The sequence below is a fragment of the Leptodactylus fuscus genome, chromosome 3 (assembly GCF_031893055.1).
Source record: "Leptodactylus fuscus isolate aLepFus1 chromosome 3, aLepFus1.hap2, whole genome shotgun sequence".
Lineage (NCBI taxonomy): Eukaryota > Metazoa > Chordata > Amphibia > Anura > Leptodactylidae > Leptodactylus > Leptodactylus fuscus.
Genome location: NC_134267.1, coordinates 113,067,803 through 113,094,468, shown reverse-complemented (window position 1 = coordinate 113,094,468; position 26,666 = coordinate 113,067,803). Strand labels below are relative to the sequence as shown.

The following is a 26,666-nucleotide window of genomic DNA, read 5'->3' as shown; positions in this document are numbered from 1 at the left end:
TGGATAGTTGGAAGTCCCAGATACAACACTGAATTCACAACTTGTTGAGATATACCACTTTCCATTTTTGCTTTTTATCACATCGTATTAAAATAAAAACAGCAAAGCACTTCAAACATACTAACACCTTCTTTAGAAGTCATCTTCCGACAGCATTATGTTTTCTGCCCATGCTATATAGGCAGCTGACTGCAGGCTAAAATGTCATGAAATGGACATTACAATTCAGCCTTGTTTTGACAGATGTAAAATAACAAGCAGGACTCATGCTGCTCTGCTGAAACAGGACGCGGATGATCAATCTGTACACTCCTGTACTCTGTAAGAATGCTGTCAGTTTAAAGGGTAGCAGTAAAACTACAGATCTTATCAGATACAATGTATTAAGACATGTAACCAGCTGAAAGAAATGTACAAATAGGAAAAACAAGGAGTATGCAAATACACTATTTTATCTTCAGGAATGTACATTTTCTATCACATCCTGGTAAATGCAACCAAGAGGCATTGTGGATGAAAATGGTGTAGAATTTAGGCAGTGTTTTTATTGCGATTTTGCAGAATTTTTCCCAAAAAAATTTCATCCCTTATTAAACTCATAGGGAAAGCGTAAGCGTTTCTGCAGATATAATTGACATGTTGCGATTTTCAAAAACATAGGCGCTTTTGAAAACACTACTTTCCACACCATTTGTTTTCGGCAATGTGTGGATGGGATTAGTCTCAATCTAATTAAATTTGCAGGTACTGCAAGGCTACGACCCCACAAAGCGGGCCGAAGCAAAAAAGTGCTGCAGGAAAAACTGCAAGGTCAATGCATCACGGTTCTTTCTGCAGTTCTTTTCAAAGAAAGTCTGCAAACTTTCTGCTTTCATTATACCTATAGGGATACCGCCAGTGTTTCCGTTTTGGAATAACCAGCGTTTTTGCGTTGTGGGGACCGGCCCCTGGGGCAGTTTTAATACTATGTGAGGGGGATCTTTGAGGTAGTAATACCCGCGATCAGAGTGGACTCTGATCTCGGGCATTAGCTCTGGGGCTCTGGTGTACATTACAGCGGAGATACGGTAGCTATGGTGACCGCTCTGCAGCAAAGTGGCTGCCATGATCTTTACAGACCCAGCACCTGCCATAATAGAACAGCACCTGCTGGGATAGGTTTAGTGGGCACCCTCTCCCACAAGCCCAGGGCCCGCACATTGTCCTACATCTGACGCAGCAAGAAGCCCCGCTGCAGGAAGCCGGCGGTGGCAAGAGTGGCGCGATGCTGCACCCTGTTCCTCCGCGGCCCCCCAGCACTTACATTCAGACTATAAGACACCCCCCCTCCCCATTTTCCTCCCAAATTTGAGAGTGAAAAAAAGTGTGTCTTATAGTCCGAAAAGTAAAGTGTGTGTGTACACACACTATATGGAGACAACTGAAAGCTGAGTGGCATACGTTATGGATTCCAATTCCAAGTGATTTACTGCCATTTTCACATCTTTACTTTTATTTTATGGGAAACTGAACTTAAAATTATTAGCCAAGAGAACAAAAAGGTATATACTGTCTGAGAACTAGATTTAAATTATATTTACACTGATATTTTATAAATATTATATTATTGCAGCATGTTAAGGTCAAACTGTAATGGATGCAGCTCAACAGAAAAAGCAGGTAGTCTATTGAAAAAATAAATGATATAAAACCAACCATCTTTTTATATGTACCGTATATACTCGAGTATAAGCCGACTCGAGTATAAGCCGACCCCCCTAATTTTACCACAAAAAACTGGGAAAACTTATTGACTCGAGTATAAGCCTAGGGGGGAAATGCAGCAGCTACTGGAAAATTTCAAAAATTAAAATGGTCGGAGTTTTTGGGTGCAGTAGTTGCTGGGGAAGGGGAGGGGGTGTTTTGGTTGTCTGTCTGCCCCTTCCCTGAGCTTGAGGACTGGGTTTTTTCCCCCACTTGGAATTCAGCCTGGCTGAATATAGGGTATCTGCAGTGCTCCTATTAACCCCTTCCCGACGGAACAGGAGCACTGAAGATACCCTATATTTAGCCTGGCTATAGTCAGACTGAATTCCAAGTGGGGGGAAAAAAACAGTCTCAGGGAAGGGGCAGTTAGACAACTTTTTTTTCTAGCTACAGCGTGTACCGTACAGGAAAAATATTTTTATAGATTGGTAGAGCGGGCGTTTTCGGACACAGGGATACTTAACGTGTATGTGTTTCACAGTATTACTTTTATATGTGCTCTAGGGAAAGGGGGGGGTGATCTGAATTTTTTATACTTTATTTTTTTACTTATTTTTTTTTTTTGCATTTATTAGACCCTCTAGGGGTCTTGAACCCCAGGGGGTCTGATCACTAATGCAATGCATTACAATGCTAATGCATTGCAATACATTGCAAAAATCGTCATTTCTTTTGCAGGCTGCATAGAGTAGCCTGCAAAAGAAAAGCACTGCAGCCGGGGAGCCTTTACAGAGGAGCTGAGGGGAATCCCCGGCTGCCGGAGCTGAAGGGGAACTGTGTTCGGTCACCTGCAAAAGCAATGAGGGGAATCCCCGGCAGACTCGGCTGCCTGGATTTCCCCTCAGCGCTTCTGCTGGCCTTAGTTTCTCTTCAAATCCGACAGCCGAGGTCTTCAGGTCTGCGCTCCTGCCGGGGATCTCTCTTTCAGCTCCGGCAGCGGATTTCTTCCCTCAGGTACGTGCTCCTGCCGGGGATCCCCCCTTCAGCTCCGGTGCCAATTCTAATGGCGACCGCTTTCCAGAGCGGTCGCCATTATAGCTACAGACTACGCAGCTACCGTAGTTACAGCCCGGCATCCAGACACCGGGGCGGGTGCCGGGCCTGCAGCATCGCCATGGCGATGCTGTTATTTCAAACTACAGGAGTACTTACAGTACTTCTGCTAGAAGGCCCCGATACTTCTGCCAGGAGCGTGGGGCGATGCTGCAGCCCGGCACCCGCCTCCGTGTCTGTATGCCAGGTCTGTAACTACGGTATTACCGTAATGACCCGAATATAAGCCGAGGCAGACTTTTTCAGCCCAAAAACTGGGCTGAAAAACTCGGCTTATACTCGAGTATATACGGTATATAAAAAATATTTTTATGGCTTTATTACCATGAATCTGTTGTCTGGCAATGTTGTTTCACGCTGCCTATGTTGTATAAATACTATAAAATGAAATATTACATTTTTGTTTGCCTAGGGGATTGAAAAAAATCTTGAAGTAATTGGAAATCCATGGATCATAGGTGACAGTCCTGTACCAAAGCTTCCAGCAAATTTTCTAAGATAGCTTCATTTAGAGCCTTAGAAAAGAATGAAACATCCACTGGCAATTCTAAAATGTTCATCACTGAGCATTACAAATGGAGAATTTACAAAAGGTGATCCTGAAAATGAAAAGCTAAAAGGCATTATTTTCTCTTTAACCTGTACTGTCATTCTGCTGACATCAATCATTGGTAGTAAATGACAAATCTATCATCTTATATTCTTCATATTGACACCAGAAAGTTTTAAAGTTACTGCAACTTGTGAGGATGCTATCATAACTAACTATAAAAAGAGCTACACATAATACAATGAAACTGGAAAATCCGGTGTTCAGAAAATACAATCATGTAACATATAATTATGCTTATTATCAGGGCTTTCAAATCATATTAATCTGCAGATATTTATAGACATCGGGCACAGTTAAATTGTGGAGAAGAAGTTCACTATTATATGTTATTATACAGTAAATACATTTAAGTCTGACACAGAAATAAAGCAGATTATCAGATTCAAAAGCTAATCTAATAGAACTACGTATACAGTACAAGCAAGCAAGGCTAGGAAACAAAGCATAGTATATACTGTATGTCATAGCTGGTGTTTGGAGTTTTCTTGCCTTTTGCTGGCCCATCAAATTTATTATCATTTACATCTGTTTATTGGTGCAACTTATGCCTAAAATCTTTGCCAAGAGTGTCTCATTATAAATGAGGCACGTTCTACCTTGACACGAAAAATTTGGACCCATGTTCAATAAACCGGTCTTCATAAATCAGCCCCATATACTATAAAGGAGTCTAAAATACTAACAGAGACAACAGCAAAATGCCCAGAGAATATAGTACACAGGACCTATCCATTAGATTTGGTGAGACCAGAGTTCCATCATAACCCAGGCATCAAAGAGTCAAAAAATATTAAACTAATCAACAATACTTTTATGGTAAAAATTTTAACTGTATATTATACAATTTCAATTCAATCTTCTCAAATGTGTTTAAAGCATGAACTGCACATTTTTGAATATTGCTGTATATTTTATGTTTGGTTGGAAATATATACATGTATATATGGTGTATATATGCCACATGTTATCATGATAGCTGCATATGTCCCCCACCTCTGCAAAAATGTTTTCTGCTTGTTATATCCACATGCTGTGACCCCTCCTCATGTCCTCCAACCACGGTCGGGCTGTATTATTATTAACAACACTCCACACAGAGAACTAAATGATCCTGCAGTGTGTCTGTGTTTCTTTCCTTTTTAGTTGCTCTGATTCCTAGGATTTCTCTATCTGCCATGAGCTTGTATGTGTTTCTCTCTTGTTATATACTACTGTACCATCTATGAAACTGTATCACTGAAATTTCCCCATTGTGGGACTATTAAAGGATTATCTTATCTTATATATATGATTGCATTTTGGATGATTCCACCCCCCTCTAGTCCACCCTTTGGGGATGATGTGGCAGCGACTCAGCTGCAGAGAATCTCCTCATCAAGGAGGCTTAAGAAGTCAGCTCCAGCAGCAGACTGGGGGCAGAGCTTGGCTGGAAAGCCAAAAAAGAGGTCATATTTTTGGAGCTGTGTCCTGAATGATTCAACTGGCTTTTGGATTTCTGTTATTCTAGGTGAGGTAACCTATTCTATTTTTAGTTAGAGCCTAGCCAGGCAGGTATTTATTTTTGTATTGTTTCTTTTTGTTGCTGCACTATATTTTTGAGTGAAAATAAACTCTACCTTTGTTTTGGACTAAAGAAACTGGACTTGTATGTCTATGCCACCACACCTAGCAACCCCAGACAACATAAGGAGTAACAGTATTTCAATGTGTGTCCAATATGTGCAGTTCTTTACAGCAAGTCCCTCAGAACTGGTAGGTGACATGCACACCCTACTAAAGGAGGATCACTTCTACAAGTATCCCCATATCATGCAGGACATATATAAAGAAGTACTGATCTTATAGAAAGCTTCAATTCAGTTACTATTTCGCCTACATCTTCCCTCTCTATAGACTTCTATACACATGAGTAGTCATGAGTCCAGAGGTACACAGAGCAATGATTTTTCAGAGTGAAAGGAAGTTTAGCCAGAGGAGGAACAGAGAAACAGCCTGATAACAACAGAAAGCAGAATTTCTGCCTGATAACAATATATTACAAAAGTTTCCTCTAATCAATACTATATATTTATGCAAGTTTTGATGGATTGACGCAACTTATATAAGACATTTTCTGGAAATTAAAAAAGACAATGAAACATGGGTAGTAGTAACAAAAAAAAAAAAAAGAAAGAAAAAAAGATTGTTGGATGTGGATTATTGTAGGAGCGGGAAGACATAATGACAAACACTTGCAATATACTTTGTTCAGACAGAGTACCCAAAGTGCAGGGAGAACCATGACACAGGGAAGTCCGTGGCTGCTGCATAGGTTGTTATACCACCTAATAGAGTTAGTTTTTCAAAGAAAACCATTATACGTTTCAGTATATTTTAGGTATTTGGCAGAAAAACAAAATACCAGGAGCAAACCTATGCAAACATGGGGAAAAATATAAAACCCCATGCAGAGGATAGCTTGGTTGGACTTGGATCCAGTACCCTAGTGCTGTAAAGCTGCACTGTTAATCACTAAGCCACTATGCTCAATGGTTAGCAGTGACATTTCTCAGCATGGGATTGTCAGTCTGCTTTGCTGGAATATGCATTGATGAAATTTATCAAATGTCACATCAATTATGCAATCATTTTCTACTACTGGTGTAAGTTAAAGAGCCTGTCCAGATTAGAAAATACAGTATACCCTATTTGGAGATCCATTGGGATCCTCAAAAGATCTCCAAATAGTCGGAGTGCAGAGTGGTCTTTTATATTGGAGAATGTGTCCTGTCCTGCATTACAAAGACAACCCATCGTTTAGAATGGGAACCTTGCAATGATGAATTTCCTCTTTGGTGAAGCTGCAAGGAAACAGGACCCCTACTGATAGATTTTTCTACATTACAGCTAAACACCGGGGGTATAAGCTAAGAGACATTTCATGATCAACTTCTTGTCAAGCAGTTAACATACACTTAGTATGCAATAAAATACAACAGCAAAACAATGCAAAAACAATAGTATTACTATTTTTTGAGAAGAATGGACAAGCACTTATTTTACTTGCTCTATTTCTTCATCTGTTCTTTAGTGAAATGTCAACAAAGCACAACTAAAAGATCAGAATCTGCTGTATCAAACATTCTAGATTAGCTGAATGTAATGATCTAGAAAATATCCCAGACAATAAGTAACTGCTTGGGGGCGCAGCTCAAAGTATTTTAAGGACCAGGTCTCATTTTTCAAGTCTGTCATATGTCACTTTATGTGGTAATAATTTTACACACTTTAAGTTATCAAAGTGATTCTGTGATTCTTTTTGAAGGGCAGATTTTGTTGGAATAGTGTTCAGACACCATGTCCCATTTATAGAGCCCCCAAGATGCCAAAACAGTGGAAACCCCCAAAATGTGATCCCATTTTGGAAACTAGACTCTTCAAGGAATTTATCAAGGAGTATAGTGAGTATTTTCACTGTTAATATGTTAGGTAGAATTGGGATGGGAAAATTTAAAGGGACATATAAAATGTTGCTTTATCCCACTTTTCCACAAAGGGTTACAAGTGAAAGTGCACCCCACAATTTGTTAAGCATTTACTCCAAACTACAGAAATACCCAACGTGTGGAGGTAAACTAATGGATGGACACACATTGGGACAGATCAGTTTTTGGAGGGCAGAATTTGAAATAGTTTTCATAAACCATGTCTCATTTGCAGAGTTGTCAAGGTGTCAGGACAATAAAAACTTACAACATATGACCCCATTTTGTACACTAGGCCCCTCAATAAATTTACCAAGGGGTATTGGGAGCACAGGTGTTAAGCAGAATTGGTCGGGAAAAAAAGGAAAGCAGCATTTTATTTTTTTTTAGAACTCTAATTTTTGCATTACCACAAAGGGTTAAAAGTAGAGATGAGCGAGTACTGTTCGGATCAGCCGATCCGAACAGCACGCACGCATTGAAATGAATGGAAGCACCTGGAACTCAGAAGGGATAGAATGCTGCTTGTAGGACAGAATTCCCATAAATAGTTGTCAGACACCATGTCCTATTTGCAGGGTCCCTGAAGAACCAAAACTGGGAAAACTCACAAATAATGACCTAAGTTTGAAAACTAGACCTCTTAAGAAATCGATGGATATAGTAATATAGTGGATTTAGACACTTCATAATACTGCCATAATATATTGTATGACGGTCCCTGTTCCTATTAAGGTAGAACTGAAATTTGCTTACCTGTCGTAATGTCCTTGCCACTAAACTTTCCAATACTGGGCCTCTGTCTTCATGCAGCAAATGTACTTCATCTAAGATCAACAGTCTCACAAGTTGGGATAATGCGACATCTCCAACACTCTTTCTGGTAACAACATCCCATTTTTCCGGTGTAGTCACAAGCATCTGTGGGAATAAATTACACAGAATTTACATAATCTGTAATAAATCAGGGATTACCAAACAAATTGTTATTAATTTTAATATGCTGGTTGTTACTTGAACAAATATTTCAAGGATTTGTCCAAAACCCCTTCTTGAAACACAGGCCACATATTTCCCTCTACAGCATATATAGCAGAAGAAATGTAGAAACTCATTAAAATAAATAAGACTATGTCATACATGACCAGAGTGGGAGGTACTGAAAAAAGATCTTTAAAGGGGCTGTCCAGGCAAAAATGGACAACCCTTTTAAAGTTTAGAGAATAGCAGAGGGTGCACACAGACATTTACGGTGCACTGAGAAGGCTAATTAGCATATGAATAAAAATGGTCTCATTCAAAAACTACTGAGGCGATTCACATAAAAAAGGTAGGTGTGAAATAGCGTTTCTAAAGGCTATGCAAGTATGTGCTTAGCTAAAAATGACTTTTCCCAATGATAGAGCCCCTTTAAATAAGTTGGAGGCAGTGAAAAAAAAAAAAACATACTCACCTGTCCCAGATGCTCCAGTGTCGTCCCACGCCTCCTGGTTCACCTGTTCCAGCGGCATATTCTGACATTATGCTGAAACCACTGATTGGTCTTAGCAGTCTTGTGACTACTAACGCCAATCAGTGAAGGGCCTGAATGTCGCAACCTGTGACATCACAGGTCCCCTTCCTGAGGCCTGATGAGGCCGCTGATTGGCCACGTGACTGCTGAAGACAATTAGTGGCTTCAGCACAACGCTGGAAGAGACCCGGGAAAGTAGACGAACCAGGAGGCACGGGTCGACACCAGGGACAGGTATTTTTTTTTTTTTTTCACTGCTCCCAGGAGATTTAAACTTAAAAGTTTGACCTGAACAACAAGTAAATTACCCAAGTTCCAAACTGTAAACTAGTCTTGGTTTACCTGCAAACATCAATAATGTCACCATCTATTCATGTGACTGCTCTAGGCATACACTACTAAGGTCAGAAAGTGCCTGCAGCAATAACAGGCACATTATCACCGCAGCCAAGTACACAATACTAGTGAGGAGCATTGAAGTGGCAGTCCTGGTATAGCAAAAAACCTAAGTTTTAAGTAATAGGTATTTCTTTTGTCATGTCATCATTTTTCTAGTAGTTATTAAGTGTTAAAAGTTCAGCCTACTTTTTCAGTTTTGAAATAAAATTTTAAAAAAGTTGATGACGGCTGAGTGGCCAAGTTACTATATTCTTACTGATGGTTCCATACATATACATGCGTGGTTTGAGAGAGTAGACTAAACCACCACCAGGATACCACTGGGGCAGCTCATCTATAGGGAAAATAGAAGGACCGAGCATTGAAATTTAACTTGCCCGATCCTTCTTCCTCTGCCATCATCTGTGCAGTTGAAAGATCACACATATAAACCAGACAGTTGATTATTGGCAATAACAATATATATGAACACACACATACACACTATCATTTTACAGCGTGGAAACCTGCGTGAATATAAACTCAAATCTCATGTCATATGGTCATGTGTGTGCAAATTCGGGACAGATGGAAAAGACTGCCTAATGAATGAAACAGAAAAATCAGATTTATATCTTTTAATATTAGCTGTCAGGAAACAAGGCTTCTTAAAATAGAGACATGATAACACCAGTTTGGCTTTGGGGCTTAATGGTCTTTTAAATAGAAGCCATAAGGTCATTTTAGTCAGATTACCAGTAGCTAACTATATGAAAGACATTAACAGCATGGCTTTACACAAAACCGGGCCTAGATGGTGCAGATGGAACAGCTATCATTTGGAAATTAACCATGTCAGCCATTGAGATTAGCAGCTGTACTTCGACACAAGACTAATTAGCAAACTGTAATGGAATACATTTAGCAATGCATATTACAATTTTCAAGGTGTGAAAAACAAGTAATCCCAGCTATTTAAGTAATTTGTTGGAGCTATGCTGCATTTACGGAATAATATTCATGACATGAACAGAAAATACCGGAAGATAGAACTTGTTTTCTGTTTCATATTCTATTAAATGCAAATGAGTGACCAGAAATAATGCATGCATACCTCTGCTATCATTAACAGCGTGAAATAAGCATTACAATTTAACTAGATAACGGACGGGAACTGGCCAAGTCATTCACTACGTCATTATCACCTCTAATGCCAATTTACTGCAAATCACCTCTACTATAAATAATGGCGTTTTAGGCTAATAGGAGAGATGGAAAAGTGTGTGAAAACATAGTGTTTTGCAAACTTTTTTTTATAAAAATGCTGCAAAGTAAAAATGGTTAAAAAAAAAACAAAACGTTAGTTTATTTCTATAGATTAGCATATTTGAACAAAAGAAGCAAAATAAATTCATATCACATCAATATTACCCTTTGCCTTCAAAACAGCATCAGTTCTTCTAGGTCCACTTGCATATAGATTTTGAAGGAATTTGGCGAGAAGGCTTTTTCAAATTTTTTGGACAACTAACTACAGATTTTTTTTTGTGGATGTACACTTGCTAAAGTCCTTCTATTTCTTTGCATAATCTAGGACAGACTTTAGGATGTTGCGATCAAGGGTCTGTGTGGGACATAACATCCCTTTCAGGACTCCTCCACAAAGGGTGATTGATTGGATTTAAAATTTCTCTTTTGTCTATTCATCTAAGTTTGTTAATAAACAAAAATATACTATTAACACTTGTGAATGTGTAGATAGATGGAAAAAGGAAAATGTTTGTTTTGGTACCGTGTTAGCCAGTGGTTATAAAATATAAAAAACAAAAAAACTTTGCAAGTCTTCAGTAGGTGATACCTTTTTTAATGGCTAACTCATAATGATGACAGAATATGACGTTTCGAAGCTTCCTCTGAGCTTCTTCTTCAGATATAACTAAAAAACACTCTGTAGAGGCTGCATATTTATGACTGGGCACAGGGCTAGAATTACAGGAGGGAGGGGGGAAGAGGCTTATTACTATATACTTATAACAACAAACAATCAATTGCCAGATCCCTGGTTCTTATCTTAATGGCTGTCTTAATGATCTGTATAAAAAGACATAAACCCAAGTGAGATGTTCATCCCATTGTCCAATGTCTGGAATAGGGTCATGGCCTTGTACTCATAAATCAGTCGCTGTTTCCTTGATTTAAAGTTCCCTTTTAAGATCAAGATTTTCATGTCATTGATGATGTTGTGATCTTCCTGGCAGAAGTGTTTTGGCACGGGAAGATCAGTTCTCTGTTGTTTGATTGTATGGCGATGTGAATTAATTCTCATTCTGAGTTTCTGACCGGTCTCTCCAACATACAGATTTTCAGTGGAAGATTTGGTGCAAATGATCAAATACACTACATTAGGTGTGTTACAGGTGAACGTACCTTGGATTTTATATTCCCTGTTAGAGTTTGGTATCTCTATCCTGTCAGTGGTCAGTATGTGCGGGCAGGTTTTGCACCTCTTCTGTCCACATGGAAATGTTCCTGTGTTAGTTGGAGGTGACAGTGAGCTGCTGACAACCATATTCCTGAGGTTTGGTGGCTGTCTGTAGCATAGGAGAGGGGGGTCAGAAAATATGGATTTTAGACGGTTGTCTTTTTGCAGTAGTGGATGTAATTTGCGTGTGATTCCTCTCAGCGTCTCCAGGTGGGGGTTATATGTGACGACCAGGGGCACCCGATTGTTTTCCTGTTTGGTATTGTATTTTAATAACTCCGATCTTGGTATCCTGGCAATTGATTGTTTGTTGTTATAAGTATATAGTAATAAGCCTCTTCCCCCCTCCCTCCTGTAATTCTAGCCCTGTGCCCAGTCATAAATATGCAGCCTCTACAGAGTGTTTTTTAGTTATATCTGAAGAAGAAGCTCAGAGGAAGCTTTGAAACGTCATATTCTGTCATCATTATGAGTTAGCCATTAAAAAAGGTATCACCTACTGAAGACTTGCAAAGTTTTTTTGTTTTTTATATTAGATAGATGGAAGGCATGAAAACTATGAAGAGACTACTTTGGAAATGAGTAGTAAACAAATTAGATCAAATCAATATGTTTTATGCGTTAGATTCCTCAAAATAACCCCCTTTTCCTTTCCCCTTTCCTAGCAGCTTTGTACACTCTTGGCTTCATGATGTAGTCACTCGGAATAGTTTTCAATCAACAGCTATCCCATGTGAGGGCCATATCATCACTTCGAGGACTTCTCCTCCAAAGGGTGGCCATAACTCTTATTCACGCTGCAGGCCATTCCACTGCATAGCGGTGGTACCGGGGAACTGCAGCAGCACTTAACTTGTATAACATGTTCACTAGCAGCTTCTGGCACTCAGAGGATGCTGCAGAAACTAATCTGTGTGGGGTCTGGGTGTTTCACCCCTTCACTCTCCCCCCCCCCCCCCCCAAACACACACACACACAGATCACATACTGATTGGATACTATATAGGTCATCAGTACAAAGAATGCATTATGGGATGGAAAACCTCTTCAATTTTTGAAACCATTCTTATGTTGCAGCATTTTTCCACACCTGCCTAAACCTTTGTATTGTAACTAAATTGTTATCATCTATAACTACTGTATTTATTTTACAATATTATATTCTGCAACATTGGTGATGTCAGTCAGAGGGCCTACCTTGTGTTCATGTTACTCAGGAATTGTTTTCCTATGAAGTTTGCTTTTTATTTTTTTTTTTTAAATTTTTTAATGCAGGATTATTGCCATGTAGTTTATACTACACCAGTCACCCAGCCTGATCTGTGTACACTGTGTGGGTATACACGGGGGTAATTTACAAAGCTATTTGTGTTAGAATTTTATTTGAGTTGCTTCAGAAAAACAGAAGCATATGACTTGCACCATTGAAGACTTAGCTGCCTGTTTACTTTTGTGAGTATATCTATCCCTTTTTCTTTAATTATTTGTGTGCTAACCTGCTAATCTTCCTTCAGTCAATTCCTGTCTATATGTGTGTAGAAAAGTCTGCTTCTTTAGTCATACCCAAGCTATGCATGATTTTAGCTGTCTGTATTTATGATCTGTTGTTTGGGTGTGTGCATGTAGTTCTTCTGTCTGAATTAGGTAAGAGTCATGTCTTTAATTTTCTGGACACCCTTTCATCTGCTATGACAAATGTCCTTCTGTTTACTATGTTTTGGGGGTTTTTTCACTTTTTTTATTTTTTTTACCACTGCCATGAACTGTCTAGTTAGAGCAAGAAATGCTGTGAAAGGTTTTGCGTTTAATCCTGGTCACTGTTATTATCTTTCTCTGTGCACCACTGTGCCAGAGTTGTTCTGAAAACTCTCCATTTGCACTTTTATGTGAGAGATTTTGTGCAATTTTGATAATTGTTTTTTATAGAACAGTCAGATCCCCTGATGATGGGTGTGAATACACCTTGAAACGCTGCGTAGGGACTGTTAGGGAATTCATTTTTGACAGGTTCAGATTGGGACTGCCCTTGTTAGGGCGGGAGCTATTTCCTCTGGGACATAGGGCTAGTGACATAGGGTCATCTAGGGACTGTCCTGTTCCATTCTGGTATGCACCACGACAATTGAAGGAGTAAGATTGAACCATTTATACCGACTTACCTGATAATGGTGTGTTTAAGTGTTTATGGTCCCTGTATCTAACCCTTTCTGCAAACAAAATGTACTTTCCAAAAAAACTGCAATATGTGAGGAGTTCATACATACAACACATGTATATACACTCACCGGCCACTTTATTAGGTACACCATGCTAGTAACGGGTTGGACCCCCTTTTGCCTTCAGAACTGCCTCAATTCTTCGTGGCATAGATTCAACAAGGTGCTGGAAGCATTCCTCAGAGATTTTGGTCCATATTGACATGATGGCATCACACAGTTGCCGCAGATTTGTCGGCTGCACATCCATGATGCGAATCTCCCGTTCCACCACATCCCAAAGATGCTCTATTGGATTGAGATCTGGTGACTGTGGAGGCCATTGGAGTACAGTGAACTCATTGTCATGTTCAAGAAACCAGTCTGAGATGATTCCAGCTTTATGACATGGCGCATTATCCTGCTGAAAGTAGCCATCAGATGTTGGGTACATTGTGGTCATAAAGGGATGGACATGGTCAGCAACAATACTCAGGTAGGCTTTGGCGTTGCAACGATGCTCAATTGGTACCAAGGGGCCCAAAGAGTGCCAAGAAAATATTCCCCACACCATGACACCACCACCACCAGCCTGAACCGTTGATACAAGGCAGGATGGATCCATGCTTTCATGTTGTTGACGCCAAATTCTGACCCTACCATCCGAATGTCGCAGCAGAAATTGAGACTCATCAGACCAGGCAACGTTTTTCCAATCTTCAATTGTCCAATTTCGATGAGCTTGTGCGAATTGTAGCCTCAGTTTCCTGTTCTTAGCTGAAAGGAGTGGCACCCGGTGTGGTCTTCTGCTGCTGTAGCCCATCTGCCTCAAAGTTCGACGTACTGTGCGTTCAGAGATGCTCTTCTGGCTACCTTGGTTGTAACGGGTGGCTATTTGAGTCACTGTTGCCTTTCTATCAGCTCGAACCAGTCTGGCCATTCTCCTCTGACCTCTGGCATCAACAACGCATTTCCGTCCACAGAACTGCCGCTCACTGGATGTTTTTTCTTTTTCGGACCATTCTCTGTAAACCCTAGAGATGGTTGTGCGTGAAAATCCCAGTAGATCAGCAGTTTCTGAAATACTCAGACCAGCCCTTCTGGCACCAACAACCATGCCACGTTCAAAGGCACTCAAATCACCTTTCTTCCCCATACTGATGCTCGGTTTGAACTGCAGGAGATTGTCTTGACCATGTCTACATGCCTAAATGCACTGAGTTGCCGCCATGTGATTGGCTGATTAGAAATTAAGTGTTAACGAGCAGTTGGACAGGTGTACCTAATAAAGTGGCCGGTGAGTGTATATACAGGGGCAGGTGTTAAGAAATGCCAAAATCGCAGAAATGCACCATCCCATTTTGTGCATGCAAATAGGACTTTACAAAAAAATGTTATTTTTCCATCCCCTTATAAAAATTTTAGCAATCTATACGTTCATCTCTAGTGATAATCGTTATTACTATTATTTTAGCATGTAATGGATATCGCTAGAGGCGTATTTTACTCTAGAAAGCTCAGTTATGGACAGGACAGGTATTGGGTGAAATGTAAACTTTATTCATGACTTTGTGTATATGTTGTCTAAGTGTTTGGTGCAACTTTTTTTTGGCTCTGCGACCTGGACAATGGTAAACACCTGGGTCACAGCGCCAATAAACTTCCTGGTTATGTTTAGAGGGTATTACATAAGAATAACCCATTAGTAAAGTTCAGAGAGGAATTACATTATACCTGTATGTGACAATCAGAGAGCAAAAGTATAGTATGGTCTCTGATTGGCATGAGAGGGGTTAAGAAGGATGAAAGTCCCTGACAACTCCCCTCCTGGGGTCACATACAGGTTATGTACAGAGATGAGAAAGCTTTCTCTTCTCTGTGCACGCTGCTCCCCGCGGAGCAGGGGTGGACGGGACACTTTAGAGCCCTATATCTCTGGGCTGCATGAACATATCTTGATGCTTTAAAATTCATTTTAAAGAGGAGAATCTCCTCTTTAAAATGATACCAAGCACTTGATGATAGAACTTAAAGTTTTGGAGCTATTCACTGTTGAAATGCAGTCAGGAATTGAGATCTGCAGTTGGATATCAATACCAAATAGTGTATTCAACAGCGAATCACTCCAAAACTATAAGTTTAATCATGAAAAGCTTGGTATCATTTTAAAATTAATCTTAAACCATCCAGATATCTGCATGCAGTCATGAGATATCTGCATTAGTAGGGAGGACGTATTAGCTACGTTCTCCGGTACTGAAGTGCCACCCTGGGAGGACGTAGAGCTGACGTTCTCCGCAAGAAAAGGGTTAAGGTCTTAGGATAGACTTATCCCATATACATCTATTAGGGGTTTGCAATAAACATTAAGTTTCATTATTAGTGAATCAGTGCTATATGACAGTGAATTTGTTCCTAACATCTTTGAGAACTAACCATAGAATATAGACCTGTGCTAATCAAAACTCTATGATGTTGAGATCAGGGCTCTGGAGGGGGGGGCATATCATCACTTCCAGTACTCCTCCTCCAAAGGATATTCACACCAAATATTGATTTGATTTCGATGTCTCTTGTTTATTAACTTTGCATTTTGTGAATTGATAGAAATAAAACTGTTAGCGCTTTAATTTTTACCACTTTTAGGCAACTGAGGAAAAATTGCTGCAAAGTTGCTGAGCTCCTGATAAACATTGATTTTTTTAAAATTCAAATGTGCACAATCGTATTTGGAAAATTTCACTGTTACCCATTGAAAATAATTACCCAATATGTATAGGTCAAAAATGTCAGCAGTTAGGAAGCAAACACCATAAAATACATCTGGTAAATTTCATTTGCTGGGAAAGCCCTTTAGGCTTGGGCCTCCCACAGTGTTTTACAGTCCCTGCAAAGTGGATGGGATTCTAGTGAATGTCATTCACACATTGAAGAAAAATACACGCAGCAGACCGGGCGAACCATTGCAGTTTTGGAAATGGCAGCATGTCAATTATACCTGTGGAAACTCCGTCGGTTTCTGTATAGTTATAATGGAAGCAGAAAAGTGCTGCGGGAAAAACCATGATGCGTTGACACCATAGGTTTTTACTGCAGCCCTTTTTTGCTAGGGCCTGCTACGTGGAGCCTTAACCTTAAGGGCAATTTGGAACTCAGAGAAACTGTAGCAGAGAAAATATACATACCATATACTTTAGCACTTGGAATTACACAACTACATTGTTAGGTGGCCTACTATGCAACAAAACTGCTGCTCCTAGATGTTTCCACTTCATAAAAACATTTGAAGAAAAATGTCTAATTGTAAGTGGTGGTCAGATATATTTGAAGACATATTGAGTATTACTAAAATATGAACAATTACATGTATTTTCATTAAAATAGAAATGACAGGTCATCTTTAATAAAAATAAAACTCAAGAGAGACATTTCAATCTAGGTTTCGTACAAGGTCACAGCAAAATACAAACGGGCTAACGATACATATTTTTGCTGTCAGACTAAATTTCTCTCAGCCCATGTAACCTTTTTTCCATGTCTAAACTCTGTTAGAATTAATATTAGGTTTTGCTACAGGTTTATCTTTCCCATAGGGAAAAGTGTAGGCGAGAAGCATTTACATTTTAAATCTCGCTGAAGGTTACATTTAGAGGCATTACACGGCTTTCCAAAAAAATAAATAAATAAATAAATAAATAAATAAATATGTATTTTACTTGTTAAACTACAAACACTAGCATCTACTATGTGCATATTTAAATTAAAATAAAATGGAACAGAAACAATTTAACACTGAAATAATACATTCACAAATGTGTCCAGACAAACACTCTTATCTATCAGTCTATCAGTGTTTTCATTATTGGAGACATGTATGGTGAGATAATATTCACATGCAAAGAGCCATATGGGCATCTCTGATTTTTAATAGCTTTTTATTGAGATTTTTGTAAGTTGCAAATAACAAAGGCAGAATAGGCAGCAAATACAGAGAAACAAAGTGGCCAACAAGACAAAGGATCTTAAATATACATGAGGAATTATAACAACATTCAATACAGGTACGTGTATACCAATTATATAGAATATAAGGGAGAACTATTGTAGGTGACTACGAAAGGCACTTGAGTTATAATTGGAACGTCTATTGAAAAGTAGGCAGAAGGAAGGGAAAAAAGAAAGACATGAAGTAGGGGTAAAAGGGAAGACATCAATGGCACAAAAGGAAGGTGGGGGTGAAGGGGAGCTCCAACTCTCTTCAGGCTACAGGGACAAGCAGCATTCCCGTGGCCCCCAAACCTTCTTGAATTTATCCCAAGTGGATAACAGATCATTCAGCATAATCCATGATACCTTAGTGATCATAAGAAATAATGACAGAGTGGTAGTGTGCCCTGAGTTAGAAATGGTAACTTTAGCTGTCAATTATATTGAATCAATCTTCGATAATGTTTCCAAATAGATAGCATAGGGGCATTTAGTAAGGCCACTAGGCAGACCCAAAACAGATGATGTAAGGAACCTGCACTCCCACGTTGTCTGAAGCAGAATGGATTAGCAGTAGAGAGAATAAGAGAACGTTAAATTGGAACCATATTAAACCTCAATAGTATCTTATAACACCTTCAACTGAAAAAGTGTTAATGGGCAATTGAGAAATCAGGGATGCATCCCACACCACTGTGTCAAATACAGACACCAGCCTAAGTATCTTTCCCATTAGGACATGTAGGTAAATTTGTATTGGGTGGTGACAAGGTCAGAGCATAGGGCGGGAGAAATGTCAGTGTCTATGAGCAACATAAGTGGCCCACTTCAATATAATAGTAGTTATTGGTATAGACTTCAAGCCCACCTTTAGATTTTTCATGTGTCTCTTTACCTAGAGTAACATGCCTCCCCATATGAAATCTATTATGAGACTCTGTATAGTCTTTAGCGTCCCAACTAATATCATCATGTTACTGAAGACGAGGAAGAGTATCAGTGTGTTTTGTATGGGTGGTGGGATTAATGTGGATCAGCTGACTGTGCAGTGCTGCAAGGGATCATCAACAGCTCCAATAGCCCAGTGGTGTTATTAATTTTAGTTGTGGAGATAGGAGTGCATTGGTCACTTTAGGTATCACACCTGTGTTCTGGGGGCTTCCTGCACCTACCTGTCTACAGTTTTAGTATTAGTAGTGAGCTGTTATAGGCTGTTTATAGCTTACATGTTTCACAATATAATTCTATTCACTCTTTCCTAAAATAAGAACAAAACGTTACTAAAAGTTACTAACATACAATAATGTATCTGACTTAAATACATGCAGTAGGCAGGGTTCACACCACTTTTGGGGCTTAGGTTCAATGTACCATACAGAAAATATTTATAAAGTGTCTTCAGGCACAGTATATAGAATTGTATGCCTATACCATTATATACATCTGCTTTAAAAGAAAATACTCTGTTGGCTGTATTTCTACTTACACTTTTCAATACAGTTACAGCCACCAAGGCTGACTTTGATGATACATTTTATGCATCGTTAAACCCTAATTAAACTTTATAAAATGTATTAGTAGGCTTACTCTGTTCCAGAATTTTGGTGCAATTTTGGTATGCACTGAAGAATTTTAAGCCAAACCCCTTTTCAAGGTGGTATTAAAAAAGGCGAAAAGCTACATTCGCCTAAATGTGCCTAAAATGTACCTATATAAATATAAAATACCCCCATTGCATTCAATATGTTAGATAGCAGGGGCATCAGATATAATGATTACTGAAGACAATTCACACACTAAACATGGAGATTCACTGTAAATATAAGATTTGAACCTTTGGACTAATTCATAGTTATTGGTACAAACATCAAGGACATGTCGTGATAGGACATTGTGTCTCACACTTTTATACTTTTAATTGGTTGATGCGCTAACACACTCTAAAGACAATTCAGTCTGGACCTTACAAGTAAAATTAAAGCGCTCCTTGTAAGTTATATCCAAGTTACTCGCCTTCTAATTAAATGGCTAATATACAGCTGGCAGTGAACATGAGCAAAGATCACAGAGAAAATAAAATATGTTACTTTGATATAGTGTAGGCAAAATGACCACAAGAACAAATGTCAACCTTTTAAACTTAATGTAACTTTTTAAAGTCCTAATAGTATCTTTATAGGTGTAATTTACAGTTGCCCATTGAAATAGCAAATACATGACACACCTGGGAAATATGCACAACCTTTAAACTGCATCACACAAAATGGATAATTCTAGGACTAATCAACATGAAAAATCCAACCTGGGAATTCTAGAAGGCAAAGCTTCTGTATTACTAATGTATTAAAACTCATGTACCATTTCAGCATTTCAAAGTTTAATCTGTTAAGGCCATAGAAAGTGGAATCGGCCCTTGGGGTATAGAAATTAAACATTTCCCTTAATATACATAGAGCAGGTACTATATAGCAGCAATGTCACTGAATGATGTATTATGAGCAGGAATCTGATCTGCTCAGCCATATTCAACTGTTCACAGTTTAAATCAATACTAAAATGTACAATAATCTTAGAAACACTCACCTTACTAGTCTATAACACCAACTTTGCACTATTTGTGCATTGATTTCTCAATTTTTATTTATACTGTCTTCATAACTTGGGCAGTTGCCCAATGAAACAGTTGGTAGTTTACTTGTACGTTACTGTGAAACTTAACAGCAGACCATACACTAAGGCTGGTTGCAGATGACCATGCTGCCACTGGTGTGCCATGAATTAAATGCACCTGCGGCACACATGGATGTTCCCCGTGTGCCGCCCGTGCACGGGCCTTGCTTCTGGAGCTCCTTTCATTAGAGCCACGTAAGCACGGACCACAAAATAGGACCGGAATAGAACATGTTCTATATTTTGTGGCTCAGACTGTTGGCCCACACATGGGAACGTGAAATTCACGGTCGTGTGTATGGGCCCATAGAAAAGAATGGGTCGGTGTGCTATCCATATATAGACGGATAGCACACTGACCATCGCCATGGTTGTCTGCAAGGGGCCTTAAAGGAAGTCTGTTACCACGGTGAAGTATATTAAACCAGTAACCTGAACTAAACTGAAATCTCGCCTGGCCATGTCTCTCGAAGGAATAGGGAAAGAAAGCGTACTAGAGAAGTGTGGGTCATGGCAGATTGGAGTAATGGAGCCGCCCTCAGTGCCTGGGACTTCTCTTTTGTAACAAAGGCATGCATTTTTGTAAGGGAAATGCCATTACATTCAAGTTAGCCTGACCTATAGAACAAATTTAAGGTTAGTACCAGCCAGAGAATGGATCATTTGAATTGACAAAGTGCCATAATAAACTGCTAATTCAAGGTCATAGAAGGGAACATATAATGTGTGGCATTTTGGAAATAAGTTTTCCAGAGGCAATACTGTTGCAATTTGTGACAAATTTCTCAATACAATGTACTGTATGATGTTGATAAACTTGTTACATTTTTAAATAGGTCTAGAAAAAAAATTCCAGTTTTTACAGCAGCCGCCTACTTAAATTAGATTGCTTGAAAGCAGTGAGTAGCCTTGTACAATGTGGCAAATGATAAGCTGTAATAGGCTGATCCTGCAGTGCAAGTGTTAAATCCATTATCACAGATCATTGTTTTAGCCAATTAGAGCGTGCCATTGGCCATTATGAACGAATGCACATAATCTTAAAATGATGAGATTTTCAACCACCAACCTGTGACTTGCTGCTTTTTTCATGGAAGCCATAAAATCCACAGCAAACTAAAGTACATTGCAATTGAACAAAGGCTTCAAAACAGGGTTCACACACGTGGAAGAAATTCATGCAGGTTCTACGGTTGCATATTTTGAAATCTTCAGCATGCTCTACTATGCTAAGAGAAATGTCAGCTTTCACCCTTCCCATTGGAAAGATCTGTGGTGAAATCCACATCCAAATATGGGTTCAGAAACTATAGATTTGGCTGATGATGGCGGCAAATCCACCCTGTATATACACAGTGTAACTCTATTACCTTTATGTCCCATAATACATTACTTTTACTCGATCCAGCAAAATTCGGAAATTAGGTATTGCTTTCATTAAAGAGCCATACGGTTTGTGTGAGAGCCATCTGCTTTACACCAGGGATCCTCAAACTATGGCCCCCGGGCCACATGCGTACTGCAGAGGACATTTTTCCGGCCCGCCAGCAAGGGTGCACCTATAATGAAGCTTCTAGGGCCATGATGGTGAACCTATGGCACGTGTGCCAGAGAGGGCACGCAGAGCCCTAAGTCTTTTTTTTTGCATTAAAATGTGTGGCTCATTGTGGTTTGTGAAATCAGACCTGCAAATTAGTATTTTAATGAACTTTGTTCTTGTATGTATTCTACTTGTAGAAGCATCTTTAAATATACAATATGCAAATAATTAAAATTACTGTGAGTACTCAGCAATACACATTTAGGTTGTAAATATGGATGAACTTGATGGACACTTGTCTTTACTCAGCCAAACTAACTACGTAACATTTTTCATTTTCCTGGGATCACGCAAGACTTTAACATTATTCAGATTGCAGTAGTTTGCAATTTATCAGTTGCTGATAGAAAAATTGGAGAGGTTAATTGGCCATCATTCACATTTATTTTTGGAACTAAAGGCACTGTTCTGCCAGTTCCTTTCAAATACTAAGCTGATTACATTTTAACAAAAATGTGAAAAATGATGTTGTAAATGTCTGCAATAACACTTCAACAATACACCTTACAATGATTTCCCTGCAAAGACACTGAACATTACTTTTAAAGAAAATCTATGCTGGACTACTCAGGAACGATTCAGCAGAATAAAGAGATTGTGTTTAATCACTTTAGTGGTACTGGAACATTACATTCAGAATCAAACCTCTGGCTCTCTAAGCTCCTTCAAGTATTAGAATAGAAAATCCTACTTTCTACAATCACCAGTCATTAGACCAGTATGAATTAGGGACTTCAACTAAAAATTGCATTCATTCTCCTTTATTTAGTCTATTCAGGAAAAACACTAAATTTCTGCCCCACATATTGAGTGCAGATAACAACTGGGCCCAGACACAGCAATTATCTCGTATGTGGTACACGCTGTACAACAAACGTGCTACAAACAGGAACAAAAGCTTTACACCAAAATACATATATATTAAGACTAGTTCCTTGTGTTTAAATTACAGTAGGTATAATACAAAGTACTTTATTCTGTAGATATCGACTGCTCTCCTGAGGGTCGCTGCCTAACATGACCTTCTCTCTGACCTGCCATTCACACAATGAGGAGGGGGCAGTTTGCTACTTCACAAGAAAACTGTAGTACCAGTGCCACATTTTAGGTACACAAGCAGTCCTGTTTTCCATCATAACTGCAGTAAGTTTGCCCTGCTCACCACTTTGTAAGATGATGGTTGGAGCAGAGCGGGAATCTAGTAGGCCAAGGCAGAGATTAGATTTTCTACAATTCATGCTGTAAATCTGGTATCAGTTACACCAGAAATTTATCCCAGTCCCTGATTGGGCTAGGTTTCAGTTTTGGAGCATGAAACCGGTCTCAACGCGTTTCTTAATAATCCTGGTGTAATCAGAGCCCGCAGGGTAATAGATTAAAACTGGTGCTAAAAACATCAGTCTTAATAAATCCCCTCCAGTGTACCCTCAAAGCATTCCTAAGGGGGTTAGATCAAAGCTCTCGTAGGGATTTCAATAATATTCCGGACAACATAAATGGAAATGTATACCTGCAGATGGAGATTTTTATTGTACTATGTGCCAATTTTTGGAATGAGGAAAAGTAAATCTATTGTTCTGCAGATGTCCCACCTTCTCCCGTAAACCATGCCAACTGTGCCAAGAGTAACGAGGAGTGAGTAAAGTCACAATTTATACAGTAAATAAGGTTTGTATCATAAACTGTGATTTCCTTAAAAAGTGGCATAAAGCCTTTAATACATTCCCATATAGTGTGCAAGCAGTCATCCACCAAGTACATAAATACTAGAGACAATGTGTTCCCACTTCTACAAAATACTGATAGGCTATTGAGAAAAAAGGAAACTGAATGTTTTTCATTCTCAATTTGAATATAGAGCACACATCACCATTACAATGGATGTGGACAAGATTCTGAGTTCTGCATCTTGTATACCAAGGTATTCTTGGTAGTCTCAGTTTCCAAAACTAAATAATTCATTTTTTCAATTATATCATACAATTATTAATGTAGTGTAATTAATTAGGTGCCTAGTTTACTGTGTTATAGAAATTAATAAGAATCCTTAATTGATTGGTATTATATTAACTCATATTACTGTGTTAAATACGATTGTGAACATGATTTGTTTCTATCTCACTTTTAGAAATTGTATAAAAAAAAACATATATTGGCTATACCCTAGTAAGCTAATGAAAGTTCTGCAAATCTAAACTTGGCTAAACTTGTGATCTGAGACATGCAAGAAAGTACCCGTATGGACTATAAATATGAATATGATTGGTTGATCAGATAATATGATTGTAAGAGGCATGGCTTTGGCATTTCAATAAATGATTGTTTGTCGGAGTGAAATCTCTGACAACTCCATTGACCACTCATGTGCATTGGTCTCCCTCTGTTCAGTAACGCAGTCCTTCCTAAAGAGGAACAGCTGATTATAACTTGGTATAATTTGAATCCTACAAAGTAGCAATGTCCATTTGGTGCCGTTAACCCCAATAGTCCAGTGATACAATCCAGAAGTGGGAATACTTGAAGCTGCGGTGACAATTTGTTCTTACTGTGACTTCCCACTCGTAAGACCACTGTTCAGGTATTGCGTCCTGTTGACTCACAAGGTTTCAAGAACAACTTTGTCTGTGAGATAGGTCTTGTGTATGACTAAAGCTATGCTGTGATCCTTTGTGTCTACTGTTCTGCTTTTGTGTGTTTTTGTTATTATTAAATTTAGTGAGAGAAAGGTATGTGCAAGGAGAGTGTCTGTTTTGTGATCAAAAGAAATACAAATCTCTCATCAATTTCTTAGATAGCACTGAATGGCATGTCCAAAGTGTTCTCTCTGGCTGGGGCTGGGTTGTATTGAGATTAGATTACAAATTGATCCATGGAGAAGCGACAGGTAACCATCCCTGCTCTAGAACTGAGTATAGTACTTCTGCAATACAGTCCTGCGACCAAGTGAGGCTCAGGTGGCCAGGAGTAAGTGAAAGTACTAAGGTTGATTATGGGGATAATGTCACTCCTTAGGGAGAGACCACCTTTTCAGGTGTGTAGAGACTTATACAGCCATAGTTGCTCCACTGCAAGGGAACATGGGAAGAATATGCAAATCTGTCTCCCAAGATGTAAACAGGGAGACAATGCCTCTGTTGATTTGGTTATAACCCCGCATTATGCAGTAAAGACTTCTGGGAAAGTCGGGCATGATGTTCAGGGTGCTTCCCAATAGAGGGCAGCATAACAGAGGCACTGTCTCCCTGTTTACATCTTGGGAGACAGATTTGCATATTATTCCCATACTAAGGTTGAATGATAGTATTGGAAGTCTAAATCAGACATGAAGAAAGGTTTCCAACTTGTTATGTGGTGACTGGAGTCTGGTGTGAAAGTAACTTGGCACAAATACTTTGCAGAACAGTAAGAATACAGTGAATGGTATTTATAAGAGAGATTCATGGGTGTTGTAAGATAAAAGGTAGATTTGGTTTGTGTACTAAAACCTTTAGCAAGTGTTCACACAGAGTTCCATCAGTTGTTGGAGAACCTTAGAATTCAGGAGTCCCCCAAGGGCCCCAAGTTCACAAGTAGGGACTAAAAAGGGTATGAGAGACATTTATACTTGTGAAGAAGGATTTCAGTAGATAGTAGATCGGTTTGTTAGTGCCAGGTAGTCCAGGACCAGAGAAAAAATGTTACCCCATAATCAGGCTAGTCTAAACCAGCCAAAGCCAGGTGTGAGAGCCTACTTGCCTCTAGAGGGTCTGATGGGTATTCACCCTATGGACCATACATATACATGTCATTTCAATATGAATAATATGAATGTAATTGGTTGATCAGATATGACTGTAAGAGGTATGACTTTGACATTTCAATAAATGACTGGTTGTCTGAGTGAAAACTCTGAGACAACTCCACTGACCACTCATGTCGTTGGTGCTTTTGTCTTCCTCCAGCCGGTGACGCAGCCCTCCTAAAGGAGAACGGCTAATTATAACTTGGTATAATTAGAATTGTACAGACAAAGTGGAAGTCCTATTGGACTATTGCTGAATATTTATTTTTATAGGAATTCAATCACTAGCTTTTACTGAAATAGAATAACTTCACTGCTTCTGACTGGCCATGGCTGTCAGTCAATTATGAAAGAGTTGGAGCAGGAGCTGGAAGTCAGAGTAAAATTATAAATCTCTCAAAGTAAGTCAAGGTGGTATTAGAAAGCCACGTACCCAAATGCTGCTCAGATGACTGGATTTGACTATAGGTGAGAACAGCTACATAAAGCAGTACTTTTAAATCAAACTGAGTTGAGCCTATACTCGATGCAGTGGAACAGGGGCTTTGCAAAGATTATCATCTGTTATATGGTGTGGGGAAGGTAATTCTGTAGACGCAGTGGTGCAGACCCAAGTAGTCAGAGATAGGGCCACATATATTGCTGCAGAGTTCTATTTATGAAAAACACCAAAATAAATAAACCTTTAATGAGCAAAATAAAATACACCTGTAACCAGGCAAAATAATGGCAAACCAAAATCCTGCTCGTCTGAGTGCTAACTGAACAGAGAAAACTAAACTGTACATGTGGCTTATTTCCAGCCACACAAAATCAAGCAAAAAAAAAACAAAAAAACACTGTACTGTACACAAGACTCTCAGCGTCAGGACAGATCCAGGCACTTCCTCTCCTCACAGGATTCGCCCTGAAGTGCAGGCTCTGAAGCCTTTTAAGGCCCAGTAACAAGCCTATGACCCACAGCTGGGGTTGAAACCTACTCCAGACCTGCCCTGGACCACACAGGAATCTGTGTCTGGGGCTGATAGAGCGAGATTCCAGCACTCTGCCTGTCACCTTCTCACAATGGGTAGAAGGAAAAGACAAGAATACTGGATGGCATATGAATTATTTTGATTTATAGCATATTTCCATTGCGAACTAAAGAAAATGAATTAATCTTTTCTCATTACTATGCATTGTGC

The 26,666-nt window shown here is 39.2% G+C and overlaps 1 protein-coding gene across 1 annotated transcript in view; it reads right to left on the bottom strand.

The window, feature by feature from the left end:
• Positions 1-26,666, bottom strand: part of ASCC3 (activating signal cointegrator 1 complex subunit 3) — a 454,027-nt gene that overhangs the window by 296,900 nt on the left and 130,461 nt on the right. The window contains exon 11 of the mRNA XM_075268175.1: positions 7,633-7,797. Within this exon, the coding sequence (XP_075124276.1) occupies positions 7,633-7,797 (165 nt within the window). The remainder of the gene's footprint in view (positions 1-7,632; positions 7,798-26,666) is intronic.